General features: G+C 41.0%; 1 protein-coding gene across 3 annotated transcripts in view; it reads right to left on the bottom strand.

Moving 5' to 3' along the window:
- Nucleotides 1-23,315, bottom strand: part of CHCHD3 (coiled-coil-helix-coiled-coil-helix domain containing 3) — a 316,341-nt gene that overhangs the window by 22,130 nt on the left and 270,896 nt on the right. For 2 of the 3 annotated variants that reach the window (XR_016394280.1, XM_022580882.3), the window contains exon 7: nt 19,711-19,846. Coding sequence is in view for 2 of the 3 variants with exons in the window: in XM_022580882.3 (XP_022436590.1) it covers nt 19,711-19,846 (136 nt within the window). In the remaining variant the exon portion in view is untranslated. Of the gene's footprint in view, nt 5,198-19,710; nt 19,847-23,315 lie in introns of all 3 variants that reach the window. The other variant, XM_089917385.1, reaches the window with a different exon arrangement.

Here is a 23,315-nt window from a genome sequence, read left to right as displayed (position 1 = left end):
GAAAAATAAGATTTACCACCAGGAGGAGGGGACCAAAAATGGGCAGTAGCTATTTAGTACTGTTTGTGTTGCTTTTCAAAGATCTACCTCAAAAACACATATAGCAAGGCATATGCTCCCTGGTCTTGAAATATGACTACCTTTAACGAACATCATTGCTTAATCATGTATCATCTCCAAATGACCCCTCCCCCCACCATATCAAACTGAGCCCTAAGGGTGAACATGCCCTGGACTGTGAGAGTGGGGGGCATAGTGGGGAGTGTGCGTGCCGTCTCACTACCCTGGACATTTGGGGATGTGTGGGAGCATTTCTAGTGGCTGCAGAGACTGGGGGAAAGCTACTGCTAAGGGGGCAGGGGTGGAGTGGGGCGGAGAGGGAACCTCTCAACTGAAGACAAGATGCTCCCCCTGAAACCCCTGCTCACACTAGGCAGAATGCAGATGTTCCTGAACTCATAATGCTGGGTGGAGCTACACAGATCTAAGTATGTATTCCCAAATTACAAAAATGGCCCCTACATTCTATTTAGTTATTTGTGTGGGTGTGGGTGAGGAACAGTAGACAGGAAGAATTTTTTTTCCAGTTTTATTGAGAATTAATTACATATATCACTGTAAAAGGTTTAAGGTGTTCAGCATGACGGTTTGATTTAAATATGTTCTGAAACGATTGTCACAATAGGTTTAGTTAACATCCATCATCTCATTTAGATACAAAAAAAGAAAAGACAAAAATTATCACTGTATTGAGAGCGCTTAGGATCCACTCTCTTAACAACTTTGCTATATCATAATGCAGTGCTAACTATAGTCGTCATGTTGTACATTACGTCCATAGTACTTATTTATCTTACAACTGGAAGTTTGTACCTTTGACCACCTTCTTCCAATTCCTTCCTCCTACACCTCTCCCCCCGCCCCCTGCTGCCTCTTGTACCACAAATCTTATGTCTTTGTCTATAAGCTTGATGTTTTGTTTTTTGTATATAGATTTGACATATAAGTGGGATCATACAGTATTTGTCTTTCTCTGTCAGATTTATTTCAGTTAGCAAAATACCTTCAATGTCCACCCATGTTGTAGCAAATGGTAGGATTTCCTTGGGTTTTTTTTAATGGCTGAATAATATTCCACTGTCTATATATATACCACAGCTTTTTTTTATCCATTCATCTATTGATAAGCACAGGTTGTTTCCATGTTTTGGCTATTGTAAATAATGCTGCTATGAACATGGGAGTGCAGATGTATTCTCAAGTTAGTGTTTTTGTTTCCTCTGGATATATTCCCAGAAGTAGAATTGCTGGATCATATGGTAGTTTTATATTTAATATTTTTAGGATCCTCCATACTGTTTATAGTTGCTATACCAATTTACAATCCCACCAACAGTGCACAAGGGTTGCCTTTTCTCCACATCTATGCCAGCATTTGTTGTCTCTTTGATGACAGCCATTCAGCCATGAGGTGATACCTCATTGTGGTTTTAATCTGCATTTCCCTAATGGCTAGTGATGTTGAGCATCTTTTCATACACCTGTTGGCCATTCACACATCTCTGAAGAAAAAATGTCTATTCAGATCCTTTGCCCATTTTTTAATTGGATTTTTTTTGTTTTTGCTATTGAGTTGTATGAGTTCTTTATACATTTTGGATATTAACCCCTTATCAGAAACATGGTTTGCAAATATTTTTTTCCCATTCTCTAGGTTGTTTTTTCACTTTGTTGGTTTCTTTTGCTGTACACAAGCTTTTCAGTTTGATGTAGTCCCACTTGTTTATTTTTGATTTTGTTGCTTGTACTTTACATATGATTTCCAAAAAGTAATCACCAATACCCAGGTCACGGAGCTTTGATCCTATGTTTTCTTCTAAGAGCTTCATGGTTTCTTACAGTTAAGTCTTTAATCAATTTTTGTGTGTGGTACATGATAGGGGTCTAGTTTTATTCTTTGACATGTGAATATCCAATTTTCCCAGTACCATTTATTGAAGAGACTTTCTCCATTGAGTATTCTTGTCTCCCTTGTCAAATATTAGTTGACTGTACATCCTTGGGTTTATTTCTGGGCTCTCGATTCTGTTCCTGAGGTCTATGTGTCTGTTTTAATGCCAGTACCATACTGTTTTAATTACTATAGCTCTATAGTATAGTTTGAGATCAGAAAGTGTGATGCCTCCTGCTTTGTTGTTCTTTCTCAGGATTTCTTTGGCTATTCAGGGTCTTTTGTGGTTCCAAATAAATTTTAGGAGTGTTTTTTTCTATTTCCATATAAAAAAATACCATTGGCATCTTGATAGGGATTGCACTGAATCTACAGATGGCATCTGGTAGTATTGCCATTTTTACAGTATTAATTCTTCTAATCCGTGAAAATGGAATACCTTTCCATTTATTTGTATCTTCTTTGATCCCTTTCATCAATGTCTCATAGCTTTCAGAGTAGAGATCTTTGATCTCCTTGGTTAAATATATTGCTAAGCATTTTATTGTTTTTGATGTTACTATAAATGGGATCAATTTCTTTTTCAGAACATTCATTGTTAGTGTATAGAAACACTACTCATTTTGGTATGTTAATTTTGTATTTTACAACTTCACTGAATTTGCTGATCAATTCTAACAGTTTTTTTTTGGTTGAGTTCCTAGGATTTTCTATATATAAAATCCTAGACAGAAAAAATTCTTAACTATCAGATTAAGACTCTAACTAGCCGGGGAAGGAGATAAACTGTCTCCATTCTTAGGAAACTATAAGAAGGCAAAAGTGATCCTTTCCCCTTCAGTTTTGAAACTACTCAGGAAGAAGAGCTAGGTCAGGCCCAAGACTGCCTCTTATTTGTTCTTGCCTTCTTCCTTCCATCCCTCACCCTTCCAGCCACTTATTCACCCAGCTTCTTAACTGAGCTCCTACTAGGTACTCATTGTACTGAGTTAGGTGATATGGGGAAACCAATACACATGTTCATGGAAAATTAATGCATAATACAGAGTAATAACTTGCTATTTCTAAAAATACATTTGCTAAATATATGTTAAAATTTTATTTTACTAAATAAGCACTACATGCACACAGTATAAAATTCAAGAAGAACAAAAGAATATATAGGACAAAGTAATTTTTTGTCTTTCTCCTATTTCCCAATTATTTGAGTACTCTTACAGAGAAGGTATTAGTTCAAAAGCAGAGTGGTGCTGCCTATTTCAGAAGAGGATAACTCTCTGCAGCTGGGGTGATCAGGGAAGGATCCTCAGATGACCTTTCACTATGGATAGAATATAGACAGAAGGTAGGGAGGGATGAGGGGGACAAGCACTGGTAAAGATTCAGAGGAGGGAAAAAGCCCAGTATGTATGGGATGAAGAATGCAGGAGAGAGACAGGCCTAGCAAGAGGAAAGGGTAGGCACTCAGCACGTTCCAAGGAAAAGAGTATAAAAAGGGCCCACTGTGAATGTCAGGCTGAGATACCTCCTTTTTTGCCACTGAAAAAACCTAGGAATCCAATGAATGTCTTTAATAGGAAAATGTCATTTAGGAAGGTTACCCAGACTTCCTTAGCACAATGGATCCAATGGAGGAGAGTCTGGAGGTGGGAAACCGGGGAGGAGACAGATTAGAAACGAAGCTATGGAGCAAGAAATAGAGTCATAGAAAGACAAGGGAAGGAAAAAAAGCAGTGATGAGACCTTAGGTATGGTGACGCCTCTGACAGGGAGAAAGGTGGTGTGACCAAGAGAAACAGGGAAGTCAGTGGGAGGAGTCATCTTGGGAATGAGGAAGATAAATTTGGGGTTTGGGAGTCTGGGAAGATGACGAGACATCTCGGAAGGAAATGTCTAGAGGGAAGTTGCAGGCTTGGGAAACAGGTCAAAGGTCTTTAGAGCTAAAGATTTAAGGTCAGAGATGAAGAAAACAGATTGAAATAAAGGGGCAGAAAAGGAAAAGGGGAAAGACAGATAAGCATATTGGGTCACAGAAACACAGGATGAATAGCTTATCCTAAAGGTTATCCTAAGGTATTCATGATTTTACAGGCTTCTAAGAAGGCTACGTCCATAGTGCACAAAAGAAGAACAGATATAAAAGCAGACAAAGTAGTTTGTAGAGGACGCATATAGAAATGGTCAGAAAAGACAATGATGCAGTCAAGGAGGAAGGATTGAATAAATTAGAAAAGCTAGATGCATCTAGAGAAAACCGGAAAGACAAAGTAGATTAAGTGGAAGACTCCACTCAGCAGAGAGTCATCTTGTAGAACACCAGAATATGAGGCTCCTCTCAAACTCATCTGTATTTGTTGGAGAATTTAAAAATCGAGCACTTACCATGTAAGTGTCAGACCAGGCAACGTCACAGTATCATTTATCCTCAGACCCTTGTGACTTGACCTGTGAAAGTCCAACTATGCAGACAGGAAGCTCTATAAACTCCAGATATATAGACAACCTCGCCACAACATTATTTATTAATACAAAACAGAAGTCAGTATAAAGCAGCTCTCTACACTGGGGCCACGCGAGGGCACTTCATTACTAAAGAAAATGATCACTTTGTGAGTGAGGCCACTTTGTGGGTTATATACTCGCTACTTACTTCAACATACCAATGGGAACTATAAGCTGTTACCTGCCTGGTCAAAACCAAATGGCTGTGCCTCATTCTACAATTTAGGTCTCATGGCTATAGTGACATCCGTGTGACAACACACCTCTTTTCAAATGTTGCAGAATAATCCGCAGTGACCACACATAATTAAAAGCAGCAGTTAAAGTGTTCACAAGGGTCTAGGAAATCTTTTTACTTTTCTCCTCCCTGCCACCCCAACCAAATATGGAAGGGTCATTTTCAGCCAGGCCATATAATGCTAAGAATGTCAGACTCTCATAAGAGAGAGGAGCTGGACTCTGGCTGCTGTGAAGATCGTGGGCCAGTCTGCCGTGAAGACACTAGAAGAAAATTTTTGAACAAATATAAAACACAGAGAAGTAACCACATTCACAAAATACCTTGCTATGAGTATTAAAAATCACATCCTCAAAGAGAGCATGGCAGTTCACCTGATTCCTGGGTGACTCCCTGAAGACACGGGGGCAAGGCTGTGTCTCCCAGGGCTGGTCTATACACATGTTGTCAAACTGCACTCAGCTGCTCCCAATGGGGGCCAGAGGCGGTACAAAACCACCTCATTTCTGTCAGAGATATTAACAAACGTCACGTTGAAAAACTTTTTAGATGAATTAATTGGTAAAACATTCTGTGCTTTTACTGTATCACAACTATGCAATAAAACCTGCCCAAATACAGGCCTAAGGAACTTTGGCTGGAGGGATCCTGAGGCCTGGCAGGGTCTGTACCAGTCAGTTGCCACCTACAGGTTCTCTTACCATCTCTGTATCGGTTCTGTAAGTCGCTGCTGTTGGGCTGAATTTCAACACTGCATAAATTTAACGCTGCATAAATTAACATAGGAAATTCCCCAAAGAATGAGGGAGAAGATTTACAAAATTGCTTCCTTCATTTGAGGAACTGCTAACACTTACTGTGGAGAAAGAAATTCCTAGCGTTTGCTCATCGTTCACGTACTGGGGCCTGCAGAAACACCTTTCATAAATGGCTGGGTAAATTAATAAAAGGAGAGAATGGTTCAGGCACCCACACTGCTCTTTTCCCAAGTCTCTCTGATTCCAGCCACTGAGGAAGGAAGGACCTGCAGCCCCCCGTGTCAGACAGGAGCAGATCCCCTGGGGACCAGAGGCTGTGTGTCACTTCGATTGATTAAGACGATCTTAATTGTTTTCCTCTAATATTTTTGTTATACAGTAATCTCATCAACTGTTTTTTGAATTACAGCTTTCTTGGAGGGGCGACTATCGTAGCAGTGTGTCAGCTACTTGTTCTCTCAATATATTTAAGAGGAATTAGGGCAACCCTGGATTGCTCGCAACCATCATGACAATAAAAATTGGTCTTTTTTAAAAAGGATATCGTTCAGAGTGCTTGTCTCTGTCTGAGCTTACCCAGCATCTTACCAAGATTTCAAAGACCTAGTAAAGTTCGGTATGGAAGAAGGAATGCTTACAGGGGTAAGGTTTACAGGGAGAAAACTAAAATGGAAATATGTCCTGACATACCTGAGTTTTCACTAAGGAGGGACAGGAAAAGTGGGGAGTGGAAGAGAATGGAGCCTCCCAGGAGGAACAGGGAGTGAGAGAGACAGAAGGAGAAGATTTTAAGTGAGAAAGAAGGGAAAGTAATCAATAAATTCAATTTATGAGAAGCACAACGCATGCTTTGCCTGTGCACCAAGTACTACTCCTGGCCACCGGAAAATCTGATTAGCTAACTTATTTTGTTTTCAGTATCTGTCTCCTCCCCCCACCAAGTGCTGTTCTTTATTCTTTCCACTTTGAAGGAAACGCAGCTTAACTTTTTTAGGCCTGGTCTACTTTCATCTCTTCTTATAATACATGCTCTGTGTGATATTCAAATTAAGTTACAAGTAATTAACTGTTTATACAACTTGCTGTAATAACAGACAAAACACAAACATACTGCACTTCTAACTCTTGAAGCATAAGTACTAGAAAAGAAGTGCCTATTAAGAAAAATGAAAGTCTATTACCATGGTAATACTTCTTCTATTGAACCCAGATTAAAAAAAAAAAGAAAATGCCATAAAGCAACTATTACCCTCAGAAAGCAGTTTAGAAAAGGATTCCTATGATGGAAGAGGCTGGGATAAGAAATCTAAACTTTGGAATTTAGTTTGCGTTGATGTGACTCCGAATGCGAAGGGCAGCCCCACGGAAGGATGGGAAAGCTCTTCTGGACCGCTCACGCGTCCTCCTGGGGATAAGCAGCCCAGCTGGGCGATTAATAAATGTCATTAGGTTGTGATAATAAAGAAGCCTTCAGACACAATAAAAGCACACTCCCGTGAGCCTTCCCAGAAAGTGAACCTTCTTGATTTATCTTCGCGCTCCCTGAAGGTGGGCATCTGTGTCCACCAGAAGCAATGTGCTTAGGGAGGCGGGCCTCTGATGTGGGTGCAGGGGTGGGGGAGCAGGGTGACTGGAAGCAGCAGAGCCAAGGAACGGTCCAGTCACAGTTGTGAGCTGGTCAGGGGACTGTTTCCTCGGCTGGTGCCTCTCTCCTCCCAGGCCGGTGCTTTTCTCCCAGGAAAACCGGGTGTGGTCCCTCATCTGCGAGCACCTACAGTTTCAGTGGGGGCAAGAGGACGGGAGAAGAGAACTTCTTTTTCAGAGACTCCTGCGCTCTGTCCAAGACATCTTCTGATTTGTTCCCGAGGTTGAGAAAGGAACTAGTGAGTCTGATCAGACCTCTGCAGGTGGCTCAGACCCGGTAGGCAGTGACCAGCAGCTCCGTATCTCCCGAAAGCGGGGAGCCTTGGCAGGACCTCTGAGAGGTTGAAGACCTCTCATGCAGTTCAGGCCAATGGGCTCCAGAGCTGTGGTTCTCAGACTCCGTGGACAGAGGTGCCTGAGGAATTTGTTGGAAGTTCAGATGTTCAGGTCCCACCTCAGACCTGAATCCGATTCTTGGGGATGGACCAGGCATGTGCATTTTAAATAAACTCCCCAGGTGATTCAGATCACCCATGTCTGTGATCTGATGTTATAGGGAACAGCGTACTGCGTCTGGCATCACACTATCCTGGTCTGGACTCTGCCCCATCTACAGATCACTGAAATTCTCTCGCTGTTAATTTTTCCAAGTGAAAAGATGTTTAGGTTACAAGATTTCGATGTCCTTCTAGCTCTAACAGCTTCTGAGTCTATGAAACCATTTACATGGAATTTATAGCTCATCTGAAAACAATGATAAAGTACAGCTTGCTCTGGCACTAGGTTTTTCTTTCAAGAATTCTGGTTTCTAAAGTGACAGCTCCTAATATGTTTCCAGGTGCTCTTAATACTCAAAGAACTGGGATGTACTTGAGCCCTGGTCTAACATAAATCCGAGTACAAGGGGTCAGAAAATGCACTGTCCTCAAGAACGCTGACACGTTCTGCCAGGGCAAATTCCTCTACAGGGACTGATCTTGAGGTATTCTATTTTGGAGGAAACCACAGACTGGAGGTGTCGTTTACATTTTTGAAATGAAGAGTTAGGTACACTAATCTTGGAATGGAATAACTTCATGTTAGGATCCGGCCTCATTTATCAAGGTCTTGACCCCATGCTCCCCTTTACAGTCGAGTAACTCTTTGTTCTCTTCAAACAGATCAGCAGGAAGCACACAGACCTAAGTGGAGGTGACTCACTTATAAGATGTCCTCATTTCGGTCCTTCCTTTAGCTGAGCTGCTTGCCCCACTGCCCACCTGCTGATTTCATCCTTGGCTACGGTTTATCAGAGCCCACCTGGCCTCCATCATCTGACTAGAGCCTCCACACTCACCTCTGTCCCTTGGGCGTCTCCTGGGTCTGGCCCTTACTTTTAGTCCTGGTCTTTCCTTGGCTCTTCTGATCCGGCTTCCTGCTCCATCTCCACAATCCCTTACCACCAAGGGTCCGTGGCCCACGGGGTGGAAGCCAGCACAGTACAGGGTAGCCTAGGGCTGCCTGAGGGACGCAGCCTGCTTTCTCTAATGCAGTTTATCAGCCGGCGGGCTCCATTCTACCAGGCAGAACTGAGATAGCCATTTTTCACTCCAATGACTTCGGAGAAACTGAGAGACTGTTTTCACCCACTCCCAGTTCATTCTGCCACCCCGGCTTCCTCAGGGCTGTTGGGAGTACCAGCTTCAAGGAAAGACTAGGCAACATGCAAAGCAATCAGAAGTGCAGCTGTCTTTCTGGAGAGGAAGCTTAAGGCTGACAGCAAACTCTAAGAAGCAGAGGCACAGACGCGGCTAACAGCGTGGACCCCAGAGACGTGCATGAGACGCTAAGGCTGCTGCTGCCGCCACCAAGAAGCCTGTGTGCGAGCACAGGTCACTATCCACACCTCCCCTCCTGGGAGCCTGTGCAGCCCGCCACTGCCAGGGTTCCGTGAACCAGGGACAACTTCCCCGGGAGAACACACGGCGCGCTTCAGGCTGGTGCAACGCCCCGCCGGCCTCTGCCGCCGCAGGCTCGCCCCACATCTGCACCCCTCCCTCCCCCCGGCCTGAGTGAGCCAGAGCCCCCGAGTCAGTTGCTCCTTTAACTCCGTCCTGTCTGAGCGAAGAGCAGACGCCCTCCGGCGACCTACACGCAGAGGCGGGGCCAAATCCAAAGCTGAGCCCCAGGAGCTTTGCGAACAAAGAGAAAGGGAAATCTCTCCCAGAAGACTCAGGAGCAGCGGATTAAATCTCCACAATCAACTTGATGTACCCTTCATCTGTGGAATACATGAGTACACAACGAATCATCCCAAATTGAGGAGGGGGACTTTGAGAGCAAGATTTATGATTTTTTCCTTTTCCTCTTTTTGTGAGTGTGTACGTGTATTCTTCTGTGTGAGATTTTGTCTGTATAGCTTTGCTTTCACCATTTGTCCTAGGGTTCTATCCGTCCGTTTTTTTTTTTAATAAAAAATTTTTTTTCTAAATAATTATTTTTTATTTTAAGAACTTTATTTTATTTTATCCTTCCTTCCTTCCTTCCTTCCTCCCTCCCTTTCTTTCTTTCTTTCTACTTTATCTCCCTTTTATTCTGAGCCATGTGGATAAAAGGCTCTTGGTGCTGCAGCCGGGAGTCAGTGCTGTGCCTCTGAGGTGGGAGAGCCAACTTCAGGACACTGGTCCATAAGAGACCTCCCAGCTCCACATAATATCAAATGGCGAAAATCTCCCAGAGAGAGATCTCCATCTCAACACCAACACCCAGCTTCACTCAACGACCAGCAAGCTACAGTGCTGGACACCCTATGCCAAACACCTAGCAAGACAGGAACACAACCCCACCCATTAGCAGAGAGGCTGCCTAAAATCATAATAAGGCCACAGACACCCCAAAACACACCACCAGACGTGGACATGCCCACCAGAAAGACAAGATCCAGCCTCATCCACCACAACACAGGCACTAGTCCCCTCCACCAGGAAGCCTACACAACCCACTGAAACAACTTTAGCCACTGGGGACAGACACCAAAAACAACGGGAACTACGAACCTGCAGCCTGCAAAAAGAAGACCCCAAACAAAGTAAGATAAGCAAAATGAGAAGACAGGAAAACACACAGCAGATGAAGGAGCAATATAAAAACCACCAGACCTAACAAATGAAGAAGAAATAGGCAGTCTACCTGAAAAAGAATTCAGAATAGTGATAGTAAAGATGATCCAAAATTTTGGAAATAGAATAGACAGAATGCAAGAAACATTTAACAAGGACCTAGAAGAACTAAAGATGAAACCAGCAACGATGAACACAAAATAAATGAAATTAAAAATACTCTACATAGGATCAATAGCAGAATAACTGAGGCAACAGAACGTATAAGTGACCTGGAAGATAAAATAGTGGAAATAACTACTGCAGAGCAGAATAAAGAAAAAAGAATGAAAAGAACTGAGGACTGTCTCAGAGACCTGTGGGATAACATTAAACGCACCAACATTTGAATTATAGGGGTCCCAGAAGAAGAAGAGAAAAAGAAAGGGACTGAGAAAATATGTCAAGAGATTATAGTTGAAAACTTCCCTAATATGGGAAAGGAAATAGTTAAGTCCAGGAAGCATGCAGAGTCCCATACAGGATAAATCCAAGGAGAAACACGCCAAGACACAATTTAATCAAACTGTCAAAAATTAAATACAAAGAAAACATATTAAAAGGAGCAAGGGAAAAACAACAAATAACACAAAGGGTAATCCTCATAAGGTTAACAGCTGATCTTTCAGCAGAAACTCTGCAAGCCAGAAGGGAGTGGCAGGACATATTTAAAGTGATGAAGGAGAAAAACCTACAACCAAGATTACTTGCCCTCCCTCCACCCTCCTTTTATAGAGGTAATCACTGAAATACAAAGAGATGATTTCACTGGCCCATGGCCCAAAGTCACAGGGCTAGTAAGTGGCAAAGCCAGAAAGCACAACAAAGTGTGAAAATCCCTGATACAGTTTCCTAACCTACAACAGTAACTGTATACTCTAGTCAAGGATCTCATTCAGATTTGATGCACAAATTAAAACCTTTACAGACAAGCAAAACCTGAGAGAGTTCAGCACCACCAAACCAGCTTTACAACAACTGCTAAAGGAACTTCTCTAAGCAAGAAACACAAGAGAAGGAAAAGACCTACAATAACAAACCCAAAACAATTAAGAAAATGGGAAAGGGAACTTACATATCGATAACTACCTTAAATGTAAATGGATTAAATGCTCCCACCAAAAGACACAGACTGGCTGAATAGATACAAAAACAAGACCCATATATATGCTGTCTACAAGAGACCCACTTCAGACCTAGAGACACATACAAACTAAAAGTAAGGGGATGGAAAAAGATATTCCATGCAAATGGAAACCAAAAGAAAGCTGGAGTAGCAATTCTCATATCAGACAAAATAGACATTAAAATAAAGACTATTAGAAGAGAAAAAGAAGGACACTACATAATGATCAAGGGATCGATCCAAGAAGAAGATATAACAATTGTAAATATTTATGCACCCAACATAGGAGCACCTCAATACATAAGGCAAATACTAACAGCCATAGAAGGGGTAATCGACAGTAACACATCCATAGTAGGGGACTTTAACACCCCACTTTCACCAATGGACAGATCATCCAAAATGAAAATAAATAAGGAAACACAAACTTTAAATGACACATTAAACAAGATGGACTTAATTGATATTTATAGAACATTCCACCCCAAAACAAAAGAATACACATTTTTCTCAAGTGCCCATGGAACATTCTCCAGGATAGATCATATCTTGGGTCACAAATCAAGCCTTGGTAAATTTAAGAAAATTGAAATAGTATCAAGTATCTTTTCTGACCACAATGCTATGAGACTAGATATCAATCACAGGAAAAGATCTGTAAAAATTACAAACACATGGAGGCTAAACAATACACTACTTAATAACGAAGTGATCACTGAAGAAATCAAAGAGGAAATCAAAAAATACCTAGAAACAAATGACAATGGAGACACGACGACCAAAAACCTATGGGATGCAGCAAAAGCAATTCTAAGAGGGAAGTTTATAGCAATACAATCCTACCTTAAGAAAGAGGAAACATCTCGAATAAACAACCTAACCTTTCACCTAAAGCAAAAACCCCCCAAAGTTAGCAGAAGGAAAGAAATCACGAAGATCAGATCAGAAATAAATGAAAAAGAAATGAAGGAAATGATAGCAAAGATCAATAAAACTAAAAGCTGGTTCTTTGAGAGGATAAACAAAATTGATAAACCATTAGCCAGACTCATCAAGAAAAAAAGGGAGAAGACTCAAATCAATAGAATTAGAAATGAAAAAGGAGAAATAACAACTGACACTGCAGAAATACAAAACATCACAAGAGATAACTACAAGCAACTCTATGCCAACAAAATGGACAACCTGGAAGAAATGGACAAATTCTTAGAAATGCACAACCTGCCAAGACTGAATCAGGAAGAAATAGAAAATATGAAGAGACCAATCACAAGCACTGAAATGCAAACTGTGATTAAAAATCTTCCAACAAGGCTTCCCTGGTGGCGCAGTGGTTGAGAGTCCGCCTGCCGATGCAGGGGACACAGGTTCGTGCCCCGGTCCAGAAAGACCCCACATGCCGTGGAGCGGCTAGGTCCGTGAGCCATGGCTGCTGAGCCTATGCATCCGGAGCCTGTGCTCCATAATGGGAGAGGCCACAACAGTGAGAGGCCCACGTATCGCAAAAAAAAAAAAAAAAAACTTCCAACAAACAAAAGCCGAGGACCAGATGGCTTCACAGGCGAATTCTATCAAACATTTAGAGAAGAGCTAACACCCATCCTTCTAAAACTCTTCCAAAATATAGCAGAGGGAGGAACACTCCCAAACTCATTCTACAAGGCCACCATCACCCTGATACCAAAACCAGACAAGGATGTCACGAACAAGGAAAATTACAAGCCAATATCACTGATGAATATAGATGCAAAACTCCTCAAGAGAATACTAGCAAACAGAATCCAACAGCACAGTAAAAGGATCATACACCATGATCAAATGGGGTTTATTCCAGGAATGCAAGGATTCTTCAATATATGCAAATCAATCAACGTGATACACCATATTAACAAATTGAAGGAGAGAAACCATATGATCATCTCAATAGATGCAGAGAAAGCTTTCGACAAAATTCAACACACATTTACGATAAAAACCCTGAAGAAAGTAGGCATAGAGGGAACTTTCCTCAACATAATAAAGGCCATATATGACAAACCCACAGCCCACATCATCCTCAATGGTGAAAAACTGAAACCATTTCCACTAGTATCAGGAACAAGACAAGGTTGCCCACTCTCACCATTCTTATTCAACATAGTTTTGGAAGTTTTAGCCACAGCAATCAGAGAAGAAAAGGAAATAAAAGGAATCCAAATTGGAAAAGAAGAAGTAAAGCTGTCACTGTTTGCAGATGACATGATACTATACATAGAGAATCCTAAAGATGCTACCAGAAAACTACTAGAGCCAATCAATGAATCTGGTAAAGTAGCAGGGTACAAAATTAATGCACAGAAATCTTTGGCATTCCTATACACTAATGATGAAAAATCTGACAGTGAAATCAAAAAAACACTCCCATTTACCACTGCAACAAAAAGAATAAAATATCTAGGAATAAACCTACCTAAGGAGACAAAAGACCTGTATGCAGAAAATTATAAGACACTGATGAAAGAAATTAAAGATGATACAAATAGATGGAGAGATATACCATGTTCTTGGACTGGAAGAATCAACATTGTGAAAATGACTCTACTACCCAAAGCAATCTACAGATTCAATGCAATCCCTATCAAGCTACCACTGGCATTTTTCACAGAACTACAACAAAAAATTTCACAATTTGTAGGGAAACACAAAAGACCCCGAATTGCCAAAGCAATCTTGAGAACTGAAAACGGAGCTGGAGGAATCAGGCTCCCTGACTTCAGACTATAGTACAAAGCTACAGTAAGCAAGACTGTATGGTACTGGCACAAAAACAGAAATATAGATCAGTGAAACAGGATAGAAAGCCCAGAGATAAACGCAAGCACATATGGTCACCTTATTTTTGATAAAGGAGGCAGGAATGTACAATGGACAACGGACAGCCTCTTCAATAGGTGGTGCTGGGAAAACTGGACAGGTACATGTAAAAGTATGAGATTAAAACACTCCCTAACACCATACACAAAAATAAGCTCAAAATAGATTAAAGACCTAAATGTAAGGCCAGAAACTATCAAACTCTTAGAGGAAAACATAGGCAGAACACTCTATGACATAAATCACAGTAAGATCCTTTTTGACCCACCTCCTAGAGGAATGGAAAGAAAAACAAAAATAAACAAATGGGACCTAATGAAACTTAAAAGCTTTTGCACAGCAAAGGAAACCATAAACAAGACCAAAAGACAACCCTCAGAATGGGAGAAAATATTTTCAAATGAAGCAACTGACAAAGGATTAATCTCCAAAATTTACAAGCAGCTCTTGAAGCTCAATAACAAAAAAAACAAACAACCTAATCCAAAAATGGGCAGAAGACCTAAATAAACATTTCTCCAAAGAAGATATACAGATTGCCAACAAACACATGAAAGAATGCTCAACATCATTAATCTTTAGAGAAATGCAAATCAAAACGACAATAAGATATCATCTCACACCGGTCAGAATGGCCATTATCAAAAAATCTAGAAACAATAAATGCTGGAGAGGGTGTGGAGAAAAGGGAACCCTCTTGCACTGCTAGTGGGAATGTGAATTGGTACAGCCACTATGGAGAACAGTATGGAGGTTCCTTAAAAAACTACCAATAGAACTACCATATCACCCAGCAATCCCACTACTGGGCATATACCCTGAGAAAACCATAAGTCAAAAAGAGTCATGTACCAAAATGTTTTATGCAGCTCTATTTACAATAGCCAGGGGATGGAAACAACCTAAGTGTCCATCATCGGATGAATGGATAAAGAAGATGTGGCACATATCTACAATGGAATATTATTCAGCCATAAAAAGAAACGAAATTAAGTTGTTTGTAGTGAGGTGGATGGACCTAGAGTCTGTCATACAGAGTGAAGTAAGTCAGAAAGAGAAAGACAAATACCATATGCTAACACATATGTATGGAATCTAACAAAAAAAAAATGTCATGAAGAACCTAGGGGTAAGACAGGAATAAAGACACAGACCTACTAGAGAATGGACTTGAGGATATGGGGAGGGGGAAGGGTAAGCTATGACAAAGTGAGAGAGTGGCATGGACATATATACACTACCAAATGTAAAATAGCTAGTGGGAAGCAGCCGCATAGCACAGGGAGATCAGCTCGGTGCTTTGTGACCACCTGGATGGGTGGGATGGGGAGGGTGGGAGGGAGGGAGACGCAAGAGGGAGGAGATATGGGAACATATGTATAACTGATCCACTTTGTTATAAAGCAGAAACTAACACACCATTGTAAAGCAATTATACTCCAATAAAGATGTTAAAAAAAAAAAATAAGAAGCAGAGGCACAAATGCTGGAGGCCACCAGAGCAGAGATGCTGCTCGGGCCAAACAGCCCATGTCTCTTAACTTGAATGTGCTCAGGAACCTGGGTGCTCGTGGGGCCTGCGGCCTGCTCTCAGACATAGAAGTACAATCAGCCATAAATAACAGCTGTGAGGCCCTTGTGGATCACCTAGTTCAAACCCTTAATTTACCAAAAAAGAAAATGAAGCCCAGGTCACCATGACTAGGTTAGAACAATCCAGCATTCCCCACAAACTCTCGCCTTTGGCGAGCACAGAATGTTCAAGAGTCCAGTCAGTTTCCGAAACTTTCTGTCAATAGCAGCAGGGCGCGAAAGAGCTGGAATGCTTAGAATTGTTACCCCTAAGCAGCTGGATTCTGCAAGTAAATGAGGGGCAGTGGGGTGTCCCACGGAGCAGAGGCAATGCAGATCTGGGAGCAAGCCCTTTGTACACACCCCCCTTTTATAAGCCTTGGGCACATTTTGGTCCACTAGTGGGCCAGTACTACTGGCTTCCCATTGCTCCCTCCCTTCCAGTCTCCTGTCACGTACGTGAAGCAAGACTGAATGGGAATCAGGTTTTGATGGTAAAAACAGGTAATTCAATCTTGGGGAGTTTATAGAAAGCTATGAGGCTAAGCAGATATGAGAAATAAAAGACACAGAAGTTTATCAATCAATGTCCTCCTATATTTTTAAGTGCTGTATCTCATATAGCTATCCAGTAGTTTTTAAGTCTGAGAAGTAATAATTACAGCAATTGAATATTTCTTTACCATTATGAAGAACACATAACTTAATACACTGGAACTAACAGTCTAAATGTCTCATGTTGACCCATGAGGACTGTTTAAGACTAGCTGAAGAAAGATTGATGTGAATAAGTGGATGAATAAGAGACGAAAAGTAAGGCTAAGGAATATCCGGAAATTTTCCTATCAGTAAAATCTATTAGTCTAGAGAACAATGCCCCAAGGGAACCAGTGAAAGCCCAATTTTATGAGTCACTTAAAAAAGTGGAATGGATTTGGCTACTGGAATTATTCCAAAGGGAAAACTCTTGCACTATGCCGGAAATGGACAACATGACCTAATGGGTTGTTGTGTTTAGTATCTCAGCCTGTCCAGCTTGTTCTTTAGATTTTACAAGGAAACTCAAAAAGGGGTTGTGGACCAGTCAGGAACTGTAACAACAAATGATCAGGACCACGTATCCTGCCAAAGTCCCTTTTAACAACAGGGGCGGAGCTAGAGTCACAAGGTTAGACTAGCTTCACACACACACACACATACGGAAACCGTGATGTTAACGGAAAAGTGACTACTCATGAAATACTGATATAACCTCCGCTGGCCATCTTGGTTTGGCATGGTCCTAAGATGGGGCAGCGCTAAACTGCACCTTTGCTCATGGCCTTTATAATCCCACCCTCCTTTCTGTTACTTTCAGTCTCAATGACTACTTCATTTGATCTTCAGAGTTTTTTCCCTTCACTTCATGATTATCGTTCACATCTTCCCTCACTGCCTTATTTCTGTATTAGTGGATACTGGATATCCCTTCACACACACAACTGAAAAGCCAAACACTATGTATTTTTAAATTTGTTTTTATGGCAAGGCCTATCTTGGTCTAGTTGTTAAATTTACCATCATGACTTCCCTGGGTTTCAATTCTCTCAACTGTAAAATGGTGAAAATAAAACCATCTCTATTTACATCTCAGGTTGTCATAAAAAACAAGTAAGAGAATGGATGTGAAATGACCTTGAAATCTAAATCTACAGACATACAAGGTGTTACTGTTTCTTGGTTACTTCCCATTTCAATGCCGCCTATCTTAGGTTTAAAATAAGGTCTTGTGGACATATCTTTTTAATATCAGCTGCTGTTATATACTCTAATACTTGAATGTAACAGTTGTAAGAACAATAGGCACCTGAAACATACTCATTGAAAATATTAAATTATGCTGCAGATGGGCAGGGGGGTGGGGTGGGGAGGGGAGGACGGAAGGTCCCCTTTGGAATCACTAGTAATAATTTGACGCTTTTGGCCAATTTGTTTAAGTTGGTTTCAGCACAGAATAAGGCAACTGAGGAAAGAAGGAAAAAAATTTAGACTTATTGAATACTTCACAGAAATGGAATCCTCACAACACTGCAAATTACATTACCTCACTTAACAGATGAGACAAATCAAGGCCCAAGGTTACAGAGCCAATAAAAGAGCTTGGATACAAACTCAGATTTGCCCAATTCAAACTCTCTGTTGCACCATGTAGCATACTTGATTTTGTCACAAGTTAAATAACTCTTGTTTTGCTCTGTGAATGTATGCTATTGGTCTCATGGGGCTGCGTGTAGACAGTTCAACACAACCCGGACAATCAGGATGAAGTCAATACTCCAGACACCCTTGCAGGTGCTACTTCAGTAACGGTACAGATCACTGTGGACACAGGCACCTATGTTACAAGACACCAGTGTCAAAACACGCACTTTGTCTCCGCCATTATGTGCACTACCACCCCCGCCTTAATACAGAACTAACATCAGCTAGAAAAACCCATGAGCCCAACTTACAGGTTCCACCTGCTTCAGTCAGTATTAAAATTGAAGGTTGGAGATTGTTAAGAACATATCAGAAGCTGTTTTTAACAAATAAAATGTACTAACTTAACATCAGCAACACTACTTCTACCAAAGATCTTAAAAGAAAGGTATCCCTGGCACACTACTAAGAGTTAGGCAAGTGCCGTATAAACAAGAAAAAGAAAGAAGCCTTTTGTGACGACCTAGAGGGGTGGGATAGGTAGGGTGCAAGGGAGACACAAGGGGGAGGGGATATATGTATACGTAAAGCTGATTCACTTTGTTATACAGCAGAAACTAACACACCATTTTAAACATCCAATAAAGATGTTAAAAAAATAGAAAAAATAAAAGATAAATGCTAAGGAGGGAAAAAAAAAAAAGAAAAAAGCCTTGAGCCACACGGCTTTTAAAGACAACACAGGTTTTTAATAAATCTTGGTTCTATGTTTTCTACTACTGTTGTTATTTTCCAGATATCCAGACAATACTGCCCTCCCATCAGATATTCACAGAGTGTCAGAAATTTATACTAACTGGGATTATTATAACTACAGCAAATTAGACTGCAGGAAGGCATGCTGTGTAATTCAAACACTAGATTTAGTTGGGTTAGAAGGTCAAGTCTAGGGAATTTGCCAGCAGAAAGAACCAAGGTTTCCAACAATTTCCATCTCTCAGAACAACCTATACCCAACAAAATCAGTTAAATGATAGGCAATTACATGACCTGCCAGAATTGATAATTTACTTCAGCGTTTATCATTAGCTTTCTAAAGTACACCAATTAGAGAAAATACACGTCCCGTGATCATCATATTATTCTGATATGAAGGGTCATGAGAAGAGTATGGCTATGGTACACAGAAGCGATGGAAATTGCTTCCTAGATCCATGTCTGGCCTGTCTTTCCCTGCCCAATTGACTGGACTCTACCAACTGGCAGAAGATTGAATGGTGCTTGCATGGTGGGTTTTTATTTTAGTTTTGTGTTTGCTTTTCGTTTTTTTAAACCAGACTCTCTGCATGACTACTTGCTGTTTATGGACTTGAAGCTGTTGGCCCCTTAACATGTATCCTTCCTCTTTGCTGGCTTTGAATACTGGCCCAGAAATATGGGGCAGTGACCTTGAAGACACAATTATAAAGTAGAGGACAAAAGTTCAAAGCAACTAGAAAAGGTATTCTTTACGTAAAACCTTTTTTTTCTGCAAGTGGAACACAAGGAGACAACGGACTCTTCCTTCAGCCACCTGGATGAAAGGTGATTAAAACTTAACCAACTCATGACAGCAATTCTTGATGACGACTAGTTTGGTTTAAAAACCTTTTTCATACACATTAGCCTACTGAGTCCTTCCCAGTGCCCATGACGTTGGGCTTTTTATTCCTCTGCTGCCCTAGTTAGCTCCTGGTTTGTACACCCACCTGTTTGGCCTGATTGACGCACTGCTTGTACTGACTGGCCAGAGCGGAGCAGCTGAGGGTCTGCTGGGTGTTCTGGCGGTAACACTGGAGAATTTGGGCCTGCAGATCGGCACAGATGGGATGACACTCATACCGCCTGGAAACAAAAACAGGGACCACTGAGACAAATGGTCTTCAACCGGAATAAAGAACAAGGGTAAAAAAATATATAAAACATCAACTAAGATATATGTGTTACAAACGCCCCCCCAAAAAGTTGTTCTTAAACAAAAAAGTTTAAGAATAATTTTCTTTGACCTTTAAAGAAAGATATCACACAAGATTAAGTGATTTCTTGTTATACAGCAGAAACTAACACAACATTGTAAAGCAGTTATACTCCAATAAAGATGTTAAAAAAAAAAGATAAGTGATTTCTATGAAATTAGTTCTATTAATTGACACCACTGCGAGCCTCTCTGGACAGGGCAGCATTCCCACCCTACCTCAAATGTAACCATGTGAATGGGGCCAATTACTCTTCAGCCCAGCCAGCTAACTCAGGAACCTGGGAGGCCCAATGTTCTCTTCCGTTCCCACCTCCAGCTGGTCACAAAGCTTGATATCCTGCAGTCCAGTCCTTTCTCCATACTCGCTGTCATTACATTAATTCCTAATCATTTATATCCTGGATTCAAGCAATGACCTTCACGGGTCTCTCTGCCTCTTAACGTTCACCCTCCACTCCTACCTCCCAGAAGGTTCTTTCTAGTAGTAAGTCTAGACAATATCTGCTTTCCAAATGAAATACATGGTCAACAGGCAGGTCCTTTTGGATCAGGTTCCTGCCTAGTCTTTTGCCTCAACCAGACCATGTACAGGGTTTGGTTCTTACACATCCCTTCACGTCTTGTCTCCAATGCTCTTGATTTTGGAAATGCTCTGCACCTAAGCCTCACCCAGTTCTATGTATCTGGAAAATACCTACCCATCTTTCAATACTCGAGCTAAGTATTGAAGTGCAACCTCCTCTATAAGGCTTTCACTAGAGCTCTCTCCAACCACAGCAGAGTCTATCATTCCCTTTATGGAGACCCCCTAGCCTGTATTAACTTCCTTTACCATGCACTACACTACAGTCTACTGCAATTTACTAGCATGCAAATCCCAAGTAAGGACTGCATCTTATTTTCTTTGTTATCTCAGCTATCGGCATGGATCCCTCTTATAGAAGTCATGCAATAAATTGTTGAGAATACAAATGTGTGGAGAGAAAATTTAATTCCTTGAGCTAAAATTTTACTAGTTATACTTACAAATCTCAAGATTTTAGTTAGAGTGCTTTCAGTGAATATGCACTACTAAACATAAATGCTTCCAAAAAGCTGATAATATACACTTGAAAAATGATAATAATAAAATAAAGCAAATGGATTATGCAAACAAAAATGAAATATTCTTGTTACAATTGTAGAGGAACTTGGAATATAAGGACTAAATACACAGAAAAATATATATATTACTATCACTTTAATCTAGGGATTCATTTTTTTTCAAATTAGTTTTGTTTAATACAAAAGGTTCCAGTCTCTTATAAGTTCTTCTCTTGGAATTTAAATTTGTTATTTCCATAGTAATCATGAAATAGCATTATTTTAAATTGATGAGTTCTGAAAAACCCCTAGAGAACACAGGAGAAATATTTCTCATCAATAAGGAAACCCCTGGCTGACGATCTCTCTCCTCATTGCTTTTATCCAACACACTAAGCTAGTATACATATTTTGCTAGAATAGAAAACTGAAATGCAAGCCACGTTACTGGCCGCTAAGGGAATTTACTTCCTACTACCCTCTAAAAAAGTAGACACAGAGATAACATCGCTTGTACTCTTTCATTCATTACCTTACTGTTTGGCCAAACACCTAAGAACAGAATTTAAATCCAATCCCAGGAGTTTCAACTCGCTTTAAGGTTTTTTTGCGGTACGCGGGCCTCTCACTGTTGTGGCCTCTCCATTGTGGAGCACAGGCTCCGGACGCGCAGGCCCAGCGGCCATGGCTCACGGGCCCAGCCGCTCCGCGGCATGCGGGATCCTCCCAGACCGGGGCACAAACCCGTGTCCCCTGCATCGGCAGGCGGACTCCCAACCACCGCACCACCAGGGAAGCCCTGCTTTAAGGTTTTGAAGTTCAGATGTCTGTGAATGTCTCCGGACACAGATTTCCCTGATCCCCTGCCATGAACATCAGTATCTAAAAAGAGTCAGCTGTGTTTCGAAGGGTAGAAGCACAGCTACGACTAACTGATTATAGCAAGACACACTCCTGGACTAAATAACATAAGATCAAGCATCAGGTTAGCTGAACCCAGCAAATATATGATGAATGCCTTTAACAGTTCATGAGAAAGCAGGGTTACATGCTATCCTAGTGTGGAGGACCATCGTCCCTCCAATATACCTTAGATTTAAAGCAGGGGGAAAGAAGATGGGAGAGAAGGCTAGAAGCAACCCGACCAGATATGCAGCCCCTCCCCATTAACACACAGCAAAAGACCATAAAGAATGAGCTCCCACACAGTGCTCATCACAAGGAAGATGCTGTGGTTGTTTTTCCTTCTAAAAAGACTCTTCACAATGGGATTCATTCATCTAATACTATGGACTCCTTAGAAAGAGGTAATTTAAGTTATATGTAAGCATTTACCCTGGGTTGAGCTATTTAGTCATGCAAGTTAAAGTCCATGAGTTATTCATAATTTGAAAGGTGTCAAAATATACTTTTATCACCACAAATCAATACTACTCACTTCCAGGGCCCTTTATTTCCTGTATGGTAGTCTGTTCTGTGTGAGAGTGCGTGTGTGCACGCAAACGCAGACATTTTCAGAAATCCTTTTTGTACACATTTCAACCTGTATTGATGATTAGATGGTAGAATGGGGGAAAGAGGGGTGGAAATCAACATAATTGTCTTCCAGTTCCTGGACTAGACTCTGGTACATTTTGCTTGGATTAATCTGTAAGGGCAAAGCTCTGTCTCTGTATTGATCTGCAATGCTGTTATGCTGTCCTAATGCACTGTTTTCACTTTGGGAAAATGCTAAATGAGATTACTGTCTAACATTAGGAGGCCATAAAACCCAAGCATGGCACCTTCCATTCAGGAAAAGGGTTTCAAAGACATTTCCAATATGCATTATGGTAAACCCTCCATATAGTCATTGAGTCAACAATTGATTTTTATTGACTGCTTTCATTCCTGCTGATGGAAAAAGCCACCATTAGGTAAAGATAACAAAAGGCAGAATTTCAAGATACCCAAGAAGGAAAATTAAATCTTAGCAGCAAGAGACATTTAAACAATTTACTATCTTTGTATGAAAAGATTAAAAAAAAGAAATGGTGAATGACAAATGTTAAGAGAAAGATGAAATATCTGGGGAACTTAAAACCATAATAAAGAAGTGAGAGAATAGTTGTCCAAAAACATACTTACCAAAAAGGAACAGGTGGAATAAAGTTGATACACGGAAATATATATTGCTCAAAAATAAGAAAAAATCCAGTTTAGTGGACTTGAAATTATTGGGGACTTTTGATGGATCCCACCACTTGTCTCCTC

The sequence above is a fragment of the Delphinapterus leucas genome, chromosome 9, assembly GCF_059928025.1.
Source record: "Delphinapterus leucas isolate spDelLeu-1000000601 "Yukka" chromosome 9, BTC_Dleu_Yukka2, whole genome shotgun sequence".
In the NCBI taxonomy this organism is placed as follows: domain Eukaryota; kingdom Metazoa; phylum Chordata; class Mammalia; order Artiodactyla; family Monodontidae; genus Delphinapterus; species Delphinapterus leucas.
This window is presented reverse-complemented; position numbering and strand designations above follow the sequence as displayed.